Source organism: Vidua macroura, chromosome 6 (assembly GCF_024509145.1).
Source record: "Vidua macroura isolate BioBank_ID:100142 chromosome 6, ASM2450914v1, whole genome shotgun sequence".
Classification (NCBI taxonomy): Eukaryota; Metazoa; Chordata; class Aves; order Passeriformes; family Viduidae; genus Vidua; species Vidua macroura.
Window position 1 is genome coordinate 40,927,846 of NC_071576.1, and position 12,657 is coordinate 40,940,502.

The 12,657-nt window shown below is 42.3% G+C and overlaps 1 protein-coding gene across 3 annotated transcripts in view; it reads right to left on the reverse strand.

Moving 5' to 3' along the window:
* Window positions 1-4,872, reverse strand: part of EXT2 (exostosin glycosyltransferase 2) — a 72,905-nt gene extending 68,033 nt beyond the window's left edge. Inside the window, exons 1-4 of one of the 3 annotated variants that reach the window (XM_053980789.1) lie at window positions 4,814-4,854; window positions 4,166-4,275; window positions 2,426-2,985; window positions 2,164-2,253 (exon numbers count right to left, since the gene is read on the reverse strand). In XM_053980789.1, coding sequence (XP_053836764.1) covers window positions 2,164-2,253; window positions 2,426-2,961 — 626 coding nt within the window. In that variant the 5' untranslated portion in view covers window positions 2,962-2,985; window positions 4,166-4,275; window positions 4,814-4,854. Of the gene's footprint in view, window positions 1-2,163; window positions 2,254-2,425; window positions 2,986-4,165; window positions 4,276-4,501; window positions 4,594-4,813 lie in introns of those variants that run through there. The other 2 variants (XM_053980788.1, XM_053980790.1) reach the window with 2 other exon arrangements.
* Window positions 4,873-12,657: the final 7,785 nt, after the last annotated feature.

The window sequence follows — 12,657 nt, forward strand, 5'->3', positions numbered from 1 at the left end:
GCATTTTTACACTGTCTTTGGAAATTGGATTTAAAGATTTAATAAACAAACAACCCCTTAGTGAAGTACCTTAGTCAATAACTTTTCCAGATGTAAAATTATTATGTAACTGAACTGCCTGCTGTGTATAAGGTCTTACTTTACCTGATCAATATTCTGCAGCAAATTAATAGAACAGAAGCCTAGTAAACCTCATGATCCACTACAGTTCAACTGTGTATGATGTCTCAGACATGTTGACTAGAAGGCAAGCCACACTCCCTGTGCAAACTTCACAAATATCACCTGTGTATCTCACAAGTGATCCACAAGCTCCCACAAATGCAGTCCTTCTGGTGTTGTCATGGTACATAAGTCAGATGTACCATGATAAGTCATTCAAAAAAACTGAACTCTGCCAGCATGCCTTTATTTTGGCCAGCAGCTTCTCACCCTGTGATGCTACAAACAACTGTCTTTTACACTTGGTTAACTACCCACTCCTAACACCTTTAGACATTCTCAAATTAAGAAAACACACCCACATTGCTTGTTCCTTTAGACATGAACTAAGACTCCAAAGGTCTCCAAAATCATACTGAAAGCTCACACTGCATCACTCAAGTCTCTCCAGGACTAGGTCCACACTCCCAACTTCTTTCAAAGGTCCCTCGTCTTTGCACCTGTGACCTGTAGAATAGGTTCTGTACATCAAACAGTCCACCTGTTGACTGCCTACAAAAAGGAATGTCCATTTTTTTCCATCCCAAGCACTGTTATTGCCTCTCTTATGTATTACAGCTCATGATCATACAGCTGTGGACTGAGTCAGACTGGCAAGCTACAACAGCTGAATGCCAAAAAAGACTTTAGTTTTTTACTTAAATTACTCAGTTTTCCATGTTAGCATGACAAATACTTAGAAGAAACACCTACCAAAATAATAGGCTTTCTGCCTGCTAAGCCAATGCATGCAAGGCCAAATGTAAACAGAGATATGAGATCAAAAAGTAAAAATAAAAATTTCTGTAGCATATCTTCTACATTCAGTTAATAAATTCACTTCTTTGATAGACACATGTATCCATAAACATGCAGTCCGTGCCATGGTCAAATGAAAATTCTCCGTAAGTATAAATGTAAGATAACAAATGCAAGTATTTACTAACAGATTAACAGACTTGTTTGCATGAGACTGATGCTTGACTGCCCTCTCCAGGCTAACCCATACATACGACAAGGAAAAAACTAAAGCCTTATTTCGCAGTGATGTAGTTACAATGAGCAAATTTACTCTTTAAATATGTGCAGAAAAAAAATCTGTTCTGGTACTGAAGGATGTTTTAAATTGTCTTTGCTGAAAAGAAATCAAGATACACTTCACAGACTACCATCTTAGCAAAGATCCCCTATCTCAGGCAAGATTTTATTATCATTTGACAGAAGAAAGTTAACTTTGACCTTCAGGAAAAGCACTGGTAACAATGATCCTAACTCAGCAGAACTAAGCACACACAGGCTGTCATACTAGAAACATCTTCAGCAACAGTATCACCTTCCTCTTATTCAAGTTTTCTTTGCCTTACAACCTCCTTTCCTCTTCCTAAACTAAACTATCCTGCAAGTGAAAATCGAGCTCAAAATGTATGCCTTTTAAGTTCCTGGCAAATATTTTTAAAGCACACTTGCCACAGAATAACTAAGAGCATTTGTCCAATTACTAATATAGTCTAATTATTAGGATAACAAAAACTGTTGAAATTCAGCATAGTTTTGTCAAGCAGAGCAGCTGCTTTGAAATGGCCTTGAAGCACCTGACTTCTACTAGAAAGTTGCTGCTACAATCATCTTTGAATTTCTAATTTGCATCAAATGGGACATTCTGGAAAGCATTCATAATCAGTTACACACCAGATCAAGATTCTCCAACCTTATAGCAAGTCCAAGACTTAAAAGCAAACTGTCAGCCACAAAATTAAGGATGGGGCTAAACTATCAGACTTCAAAAGCAAATACCTCTTCTATAGAAGGCTTTACTTTCCTTTTTTGAGAAGTAAGCAAGTCATAGTCTATCTTTGTAAAATTTAAGGAGCACATCCTTTGCTATCAATTGCCCTTCCAAGCTTGCTGCTTCTTCAGTGGCACTTAAATCCCGATCTCTCCGTCACACAGCACAACACATACCTATCTCTAGGAACATCTAGGGCAGTGTTATAATCTGGTGGCCCTCCAGGCAGCATATTGAAGAGCAAATGATTTGTGCCTCGATCCCACCTACAGCAAAAGAAGAAACAAACTGCAATTAGAAAGGTGTTCTCTACATAGAGACAAGTTCTGTCAAAGCCTAGTGCTGGCATTAATTCACTTCATTCTCCCCTCCTGCATTAGACTTACTTTTTTAAACTTTGTGTTCTTTACATTCACACACTGAAGTTTCAGCACATACCTGGATAACTGTGCCAAAGCCTGGGCCGTCTCTTTGATACGGAGGGCGTTCTGATTGAGGACATCTATGGATGGCACAAAAAGGCAGGCCCGGTTGACATCATCCGTGTAGAACTCACTATCAGAGATGGCTGTCAGCAGCTCATTGTATTCCCTGGAAATGGTGTTGCTCACCAACGTCCCATATTCATCCACATACTTTTTCAGTGAATAGATGTACACTTTGATTTTGTTCTTGGGATTGAAGCCACATCTATAGACATCGAAGCAGGTGTGCATCCTGCAGCTGAGGTCTCCCCGCTCAGGAATGGGGCTATCAGCAGGAAGCTTGACCACGGGCACATCATGGACGCTGCGTTTTTCAACGGTCCAGTCACTGGATGATTCAATGGAGTGAGGCCAGAACTGGAACATTCCTGTGGCAATTAGGCCAAGCAGAACTATGGAAAAGAGAGTGATGTAATAGATGCGATGCTTGGTTTTCATCCTTGGGATGAGGGCTGGACCCCGGGTGTTATATTTGGCCGAGGCACACATAATGGCATCAATTATCTCTTGTCACTACAAAATAGAGAGAGAGGTTTTAGGATGAACTCTACAAGAGATACATAGTTATCACAATGCAGAGAAACATGTAGTTACTCCTTCCAGGAAAGGGTCTTTGCCTCAGCAGACTGAAGTAGGCTTTCTTCAGATGCTCATGAGTCCCACTGGAACGCAGGATGCCAACCAGGACTGCCACTTGGCAAGCACCAGCTGAGGCTGATCTGCTGGGCCGGGTGTAATGACATGATGTGGGCCAATTAACAACCACAAGCCAGAAAAAGGCACAGCTTGGGCAGAGGGAGGGAGAGGAAATCTCAGACACTGCAGAAGTGGTGAGGCCTCGTAGGTCCCACTACACCTACAACAGAGCATATTCAGAGGGAATGCTAATAAAAAAACCAAAATGTTTATCTACAGAAGAAAAACAACCTGGATACCGAGAAAGGGCTTATAACAGGGCATCACACAAAACTTAGGACCATGATATTCTAAGGTAAAGGTGCTTCTAAACTGAATTTCATAGGAGCCCTACCATATCTGATTAGAATGATGGTAAACTACCTCTGGCAAGGGAAAGGAATTAATTAGTCATCTTTGTAAATGTGCCTTGTGGGGCATAAAAGTGTTCTATGAGCTGCCATTGCAGCCACATTGAGAAAAGCATTTAAATAGTTCACTATAGCCCGAACTACAGCTGAAATGAAAAACATAACATAATATAAAGTATCACAAACTACTGTCATCTTTGATATTTCTTACAAGCTCCTACACAAAGAGCTGTGGTTCCTGCAAAAGACAATTTACATTAACTACATACTAAAAAATTGGCAAACAACAACTTCCGTAGGTTTTCAACTAAAACTTTCATAATAAGTAAATTCAACCTGAACTCTCCATAATGAGAGCTTTTTAAGAGTAGTAAGCATGTTTTCCAGAAAAAGAATGTGAACAGTATAATTATGTGTTTTTCTTTTGGACAAATGGGATGTTTTCTTGTTTTGTGAGCTAGAAAGGAAGTCTGACATATAAACTGTCCAGTAGATAACATATATGAATAAAAAAGAATAAATGAACAAAAGAAGCATTAATTTCATTATTAATCAAATGGTGCAACAAAGCAAATTATGTTTATTTTGCGTTCTTAACAAAAGACTGTTAGGATGGGGTGGCTAATGCATGACTTGACTGTACTTACACAGAGTAGCTCTAAAATAATCTCAGATGCTAACAAACATTCCACTTTTAACGGCTCTTCTCATCACTTTATGTCCACAATCTAATTCTGGAGGAAGCTTCTAAAATCTCCTGTACAAGGCAATACATGTGTCATGCTGTTATCAGGACAGAAGCCAGAACGCTTTACAACTAAAAACTTCCCATATGCTTCCGACTGTTAACCACGTTCTTTATTCCTCTTTCCTGACATAGCACCAGAACCAGCCATGTGATGACACTCTGCAGCAAGTATTTCAGTCACTGGCCAATCTGTCCAGCCCCGAGCCCGGCTGGAAGAGCCCTCAATGGAAGGTACCTCTCCATCCATGGAAACGTTCCCTCCTACACAGCGCACAATCCGCTCGGGCAACTGCAAGCACGGCACAAGGTCTACTCGCACTTGGAGTGCTGGAAGTAACGGGAGCAAGACGCAGCACACAGAGAGGTGACAACCGCATTACGGGGCTCAAGGGCGGAGGGACGGGACGAGCCGCCTTCCGAGCGACGCGGCGGGCGGGCGGGCCCAAGCCAGCCCGGAACCGGGCCGGCAGGAGCCGGCCCGCTGCGGCTCCCGCAGCTCCTGCTCTCCCGCCCACCCGCCAGAACCGGCTCCGCCGCCCGCACTCACCTCCGCCCGCAGTCGCCGGAGCCGCCCGGCCGCGCCCCGCCCGCCCCGGCCGCTCCGCGCGGGGCCCGCCCTCGCCCAGGCCCGCCCCGGCCCGGGCAGTGCGCACGCGCGGCCGCCGGCCCCGCCGGGCCAGCGCCTCCCCGCGGCGGGAGGGCGGGCGTGCAGCAGGGCGCGGCCGCGGGGGTCTCCCCCGGCAGGCACGGGAGCTTGTCCCGTCGGAGCGGGCACGGGAACCACGACAGCGATCATCTGTGCAAAACTTGGACCGATGAACCGCCGCCACGCTGGTTTCCAACACATTTGCGTTCTTGGTTCGCTTGCCTCCAGTCCTGTGTGCCTTTCTAAACTGTATTGGGCCTTCTCATTGACTGAGGACCTTTGGGTCATGTGCCACTTTCTGCTGGATCACACTACTTCAGTAAGGAAATATCCCAAATCTACAGCTTCCCCAAACCCTTCATAAAAATAACAGGAAATATCTTCTTCTAACAGAAGATAGAGAAGGACATATTTGTTGGATAAACCTCCAGCTGTGTGCAGGAATCAGAGACACTGGTTTCATTCAACCCACACACACACACACAAAAAAAAAAAAAAAAAAAAAAAAAAGCAAAAAAGAAAACAATATCAAAAACAAAGCAAATCAAAACCACTCAAGTAGGTAAGATCATAGAATGGTTTGAGTTGAAAGAAGCCATCTGAGAGATCATCTGCTTCCATTCCAGCTTTGCTTCCATAGGCAGGGACACATTCTATCAGACCAGTTTGCTCAAAGTCCCACCAGCCTGGCCTTGAACACTTTCAGGGATGGTGCATTCCAACTTCTCTGGGCCACCTGTGCCTCACCACCCTCACAGTTCAGAATTTCTTCCTAATATCTGATCTAAATCCTCTTTCAGTTTGAAGCCATTCTCCCTTACCCTATCACTACATGCCTTTGTAAAAAGTCCCTCTCCAGCTTTCTTGTAGGCTCCCTTCAGAAGGGCTGCTCTAAAGTCGCCCCAGAGCATTCTCTTCTCCAGTTGAACAATCCCAAAATGCTGCAGCTGAACAGTGCACAGGACAATGGTACAATGGAGATATTCCAACAGCGGCAGTGTGGTGTCCCTGCATGTGACACCATGTTCTTCATCCTTCTCTGCTCTCTGGGCTGGATCAGCAGACCCACGGCTGACTTTGTATCTCTCACCTGGTAACAAGTTTCAGCTGTTAGGACTGCAACTGTTTCAACTGTTACCTTTAACCAATAAAGTTTTCAAAAATTGTGTCCTGCCACAAAAAGTTCTGCTGCTGCAGCCCCTTCAGCTGCCTGATCTCTGAGCCAGAAGCTTTTCCAGTCTCTCTGCCCCCTGGGATAAAATGCAGGCCAGCTCTGCTTCTATCTTGTAATCCTTGGTGCTTTAAAAGACTCTTACCATGTGTATCTCATGACAGTGTCAGCTTTTGTGTTTTTCCCCTTTTCAATTTTTCTTGTAGCCATTTTTATAGATTTGTATCTTATGTGCAATGGTGATGGGATGGTGTGGTATCCTATAATGTGTGTTTGTGAAAGGATGGGGGTTTGCACCTATCCCTGCTCTAAGCCTCTAAACTGAATCTCTCTCACACACACAGTACAGTGTCCTTAAACAGCCTTGACTGTCAGCAATAGATTAGTTCTCTTTCACTTCACCTGCCCTTGGGAAAACTGCTTTCTGCAAAGCCATCCACATGCACGCACAGACAGCTCGGTGCTCCCACAAAAAAAAGCAAAACACTGTCACTGCAGTGCTTTCTCCTCTTTCTTTCAACTTCTCCTCACACACGTGGCATTGCAGGTGATGTAGCATTCTCCTCAGACTCACTGCTACCTTCTTCATCTTGTCTGTGACATTCAAACCAACAACAGACAGCACTCAGAGATCTCAAAGCACCTTTCTGAGCACCGGTACTGGCTTTTTCCTCTGGTACTGGCTTCTTCCTCCTCTCGAGTACAAGTTACCGGGGCTTGTTAGAACACATAATGTTTCTGGGCGTAACCCATCAGCTTCCAAATGCTGCAAGCTGCCCCATTCACAAATCAGAGGCAGGAACCCTCCTTCAGGAGGATGGTTGGACCAGGTCCGATTTTGTGAATTGGAAGGCGCCTCATTCATGTGTTGCGGCTCTTCCGATGAGCGCTGGATCTCTGCAGTTATGGGATTCACCAGCATGAGCAGTGCTTGGATGTGCCTGAGCCAAGGAGAGTGGTTCCCAGCCTGTCGCGTGACAGGGACACTGGCTGGTCCACGTGCAGCGGCGGGGAGGAGGTCACCGAACGCAGCCTGCATCAGCCCACGCAGTGCCCGCAGGCGCTTCCTCTGCCTTCCTGCTCTGCCAGGGAGAAGAAAGTGCATCGAATCAATTGTAGCTGAAATATTCACGGAGACTTGATGATCCTTTTATCCCTGTAGGAAAATTTGAAAATCGATGCAATTTTATTAAAAGCTATATTAAACAAATTCAAGAGGAATCAGCTATATAGCAAGAAAAATGGAGGATGTAGTCTGTCTTGATAGAGATTTCCCTGAAACCACATCAGGGAGCCTGTTTATATTCTAGTGATGTAGCTAAGCCAGACAAGTCTGCGGCACAGCATCTATTTTTAGACACCAGGTTGCCATTTATAGCTTGTGAAAATATTCATCAGCATCTGGATAACCAACTATCAATTTTTATAAATGCACAGGAGAAATCAGATATTTCACTTCTCTTTGCTTTGCCCTTTTATGTCCTGCCTTCTGTGGCTCTTTGGGAGTCATTTGGAATTTGTTTTTTAGGGCTTTACCATGACACCATACATTTGCCTGCTGTCGCATACAGCATCCTGCATTTTCTGCTGGGATGATCAGTGTACAGAGGAGAAAACCTTTTGCTAGCTACTGTGCCTCCACATGTAAAGAAACTGCATGTGAGATTCTGGTGTACCTTGTGCAGTCAGTGATGGAAGCAGCACATTCTGGAAACACCTTTATAATAAAAGGAGGTAATTTTAAAAAGCAAATATGAAGAGGAAATCTAATGGTTTGAGGACATTTTTTCGACCTTATTTTCCACCTATGGCATAGCGTAACTAAAAACTCATTGCTCAGTTTATTCTTCTGAAAATTTTGTTATTGGCTACTGCCAATATATAAGGTACTGAACTAAATTAAAGAGTTTCTATTATAAGAGAAAGAAGGATATTGTAGCAGCCAGGTCCTTGCTTTGGTTCACTGTTCTGGTTAAAGTGTTACAACCAAATGGTACCCTCATTTATATCAGTGAAGTTTTTAACTAGCCTTATCAATGAACTGTCTAGCAGCCACTTGCATGGTTTTCTCTCTTGATCCAGTCCATCATACACTTCCAGTGCTACTGGTTTGTGATGGATGGTACTGGTCAAAACAGTGATTTAACTTATGTCTGTAACTTTTACTTCCTCTACTGCCTTCCTGAACTGAAAGGAAAAAGAAGTGTAAATATACTTAGAAGGGGTACTGCAATAGATCCCACTGAGGGATATGAGACACAAAGAAATTCAGTTAGGCAAGAGCTCCCTTCAAAGAAACTATTAATATGGCAGAAAAATGCAGATAGAAACAATCTGTCAGTGTGTGTTCCCCCCTCCCTAAAGCTTTCAGCTGTCATGGTCTGCAGAGGCATTAATCTTTAATCAATTGAATGCCTTCTGCAGTGAGGCATCCAGGGAAAGGACAGGTCATAACAAGCACTCGCCTAGAATAACTAAGCAGTCGTGCATGAGCTGTGCCATCAGACCTTGCTGGATAGCAGCAGGGAATAGACAGAGAGCTAAAAATAGCCTTTCCTTGCAGTGTTTTTCCAGACTATTTTTGATTCTTCATTTTGATAAGGTCGACTGGCTATTTGCTAAAAATAACCAATCCCGGCAAACCGAGGGCAAAAAGTAGAGTATTTATAACCTCCTCAGACTCTTTAGTATATTTGCTGGCTGCAAATAATCTAGGATCTTGTCATCAGTCAGTTGCCAGTGTTTTATGTAAGTCAGTAATAAATAAAGCATTAATTGGAATGGAAAATGAGTCTGTCTTGCCACTCTGATTTTCTAAAATGGAACACATATCATTCTGTATATAATCCTTGTAAGTTACCTTGCCCTATTCTTCATGATGTGGTCTGAATTGCTTCAGAAATAACCAAAACAACCTCTTGTTAGGTCAGCAAATCTTACAAAAATAGCTGCATATGTAATTAAAAGTGCAAAAGCAGTTTTGTATGCCTGATACTTCAGATGAAGAAATTTTCAGGGGTGTGATTCACATAGCTTTCTCCATGAGAGGTTTTTTTATCATAGAGCCTCTGCGTGCCACTATCTCTCTGATGAAATGAAACCACCATTCTGCCAGCAAGATGAGAGCAACAGAGGGATTCTGTAACCAAGTAACTGGAGGAGGACTGCAGAGAAACTGTTGATATAAATGATAATTTGACCCCAAGGCAGGTTTCAAGAAACTGGGTCATTATAGGGATGGGGGAAACACACAGCAGTCAGCCCAACTGTGTGACCTGCTGGATGTTCCAAGAGAGAAAGACAACAATTAAAGGATTAACATTTATTTTTTTTTTTTTTTTAATAATGTCTATCACACAGTACATTTGAGCAACTGCCCTTCTTCAGTTAAGCTTTCTTCAGGAAAGCTCTTAAGTTATCACTGAATATTTTTCCTTACAGATATTTTGCTTAGGCCCTATTAAATTTCTGTAAGGAAAACTCATTTTCACTGATTCCTCCTGTAAGTATGCATGATTTTTCAAAAATACTTATCTTGAATGGGCTCCACTTATGTTGCCTGGTTAACTGCAATGTAGCACAGGTTAATAATTTGGAGATTTACAGATTTTTCTTTCCCATAAACATGAAATGTCAAGTGTATGCCTGAAATGTATGTTATGCAAGTTTCTATGACATAGAGCACTTCTGGACAGGAAATTCCCACCTCTACCCTAAAAGTATTGAATACTTCTCTGGAGAAGAGAGACAGAATGGGCAAGGGGGCAGAGGAGGGGAACAGAGAGGGAGGAGGAGAGAGAGAGTGACTGCAACATGGCAAGGACCATGAAACCATCTAGGATCCTTTCTGTGCTCAAATGAATGATAACTGGAACATAAAAATTGTATGCAAAGTGGATTTTATCGTCTTGTATGATTACAATGAGCTCAAGCAATGAAAGCACAGTGTTATACTCATTTTGATGGCATTTCTTGTTTTAGATGAAATGCAGAAGTTTTATAAATATATATCTGACTGGATTCATATGAGATGCTGCTCTGTTTGCCTCTCGCTTGACAAATAGGTCCAAAAAATTGTGAGGGCAGGGACAGCATGGGAGAATCCTTAATCTTTTTGCTATGTTTTTACTGTAGAGATTTGCCACATAGAAAAAGAAAAGGCCATTAATGAGAACTACGAGATACATCAAGCAGAGAAAACATCTAACATGAAGGTAGCAGAAAGAACAAACAATTTGTACAGGCAGAACCTGTGTTTTTCCTTTCAGGGGTAATCTTAGAGCAAATAGGAATTAATTTAGCTTCTATATACATATGCACAGGACTTTCTATGTGTTTACCACTTCTTGTAAACTAGTTAAGGCCATTTATAACATTTATGGGGTTTGCCAGTCAAAAAACCACATTTTTCCCCAACAGCAGACTCACAACCATATTTCTCTCTAGCCTCATTTCCAGTTAAATTTTTATTTTCTCTGACCAAGTTAACATTCCTCAGTGGAGAGGTCCTCAGGCAGGTGTTAAATGTGAAAAAAACATAGAAAATACTCAATGCAACAACGTGTGTGTGTATTCTGTTGAGTTACAGCATGCTTAGATGTGACTGTCAGCCATACTGTACTAGCTGTGAGGATTCTGAAAGCACATCACACCCTCTTTCCTGCAGAGGTGTGCTTTATTAGCTGAATCCACACAGAGACAGTACAATAAGCCTGCTTTCTGGGCAGTAAATATATATGGGTGAAAAATATTGCATAAATTGTTACTATTGTATATTCATATACTCCAACAGAAAGAATGACTAGAACAACAAAAGAAAATTAGGAGTAATTAATGGGTTGAATTTGTTATAGGGATCCCCTAAAATATCACTTTAACTAATGTCTTACCTGGCTCTTGATTTCAAAGAGCTTGATCACTAAAATTTTGTTGCTCAGGTCCTCCTTGGGGTACATAAATAAGAGGGGGAAAATCAGGAAGTCTATTTTTAATTTGGCTGTACATCTCACTTCCCATTCATTAATGACACCTGTCTTCTGCTATAGTTTTCTTTGTGGACTTAGAAATATTGTCCATGGACAAATGCCAAACTAGTTAGCAAATACTATGTTTATAACTATCCCTTATACTGATCTTACCAGTCACCTCACCAACCTTGCCTCATTGCCAAAGGAGGAACTGGTTACTGCTCACAGCAGTCACAAGCAGCACCATCTTCTCTTCAGCCACTGCTCAGACTTTCCCTCTCACTGTCCAAGCAGCTCTCCACCATCACCACACAGCAAACTGTGGTTGCATTATTTATTTGTTGCCTATGCTTTCGTAATTTGGTTTATGATGCAGACGCGCTTTTGGCACTCATGCCCATCTGCCAAAATCTATGAGGAGAGGAAATGTGCACTTCTATTCAGTTTTCATGAACAATTTCCTTCAACTCTTGATTAATATGTATGCAGAAAAACAAGCTCCAATTCCTTTAGGATACCCAAATTTTATAGTACCAGAAGTTAAATAGTTTTTCATCTGTGAAAGAAGTCTTTCAGTTGAAATACTCTACCACCAGCATACAGAAAACAGTTTCTTAAAATGGGAAAGAGAAGGAGACAGAAGAATACCATTTAGTCAAAAAAATTTCCCTGCAAACTGAGAAACACAGAAAAAAATGCATTCATTATCATGATAATGGTGGAAGGCACGTCCTTGGATGCCTGTGGTAGGTGACAGAAGCAGCTGTGCCTGCAGGTACACCTAACACGGTGGCAGAAGTATTCTCTGCACTCTTTTGCCAATATACGTTGCTGTTAACCACAAGGGATGGACTTCCAGGAATAGAAAAATGCAAAAAGAACATCTACTTTCTATTGCCTCTCCATTTGTAGCTCTGTTCTGGACATTCTGCCAAAAGGCCAATGGATGCAGTTTATTTCTATGAATATAAAAAAGAATAGAAACAAAACCAGGCATTTCACCAGCCAAGAGCAGTGGATACTTGTCAGAGTCCAGGACATCCCTCTGGCTGCCCTGGCTGTCTCAAGACCCTGACAGGGGGCTTGGAGACCCTGGCATGAAGTCAAAAACAGCTGTGGCTTCAATTTTAGCCTGTGGAAGAGGCTGTCAATTTTATATGAGGGATTATAAGCCACAAGGGTTTGAGTAGTGTGATAGTGAAATTAACATAGGGTGAAAAATAGAATTTTGGGGTTTTTAAGATAAGGGGTTCAGGGGACAAGATGGAGGGATTTGGGCACGTCCTGATCTTCTTCTTGTTCTTCTTGTCCTCCATGTCTTGCTGTGATAGTGACACTTTTCTATTGGTTTAAGGTAGAGACACAATGTCCAACATAGATCTTAGGTATTGATACGGGAACTGTAAACATGGTACACGTAGTTTTGAGTATATAAGGTGGGAGACACCTGAGGCTCGAGGGCAGACTGCCATGGCTGCCTTGCTGAGAGGATCTCGGCAGGTCAGAGAAAGAATGTATAGATAAGAAGAAATAAACAACCTTGGAAAAGCAATTGGACGCATTCCAAACCTCTTCATTGGCAGCTCGGGCTGGGAGAAAAAGGACTT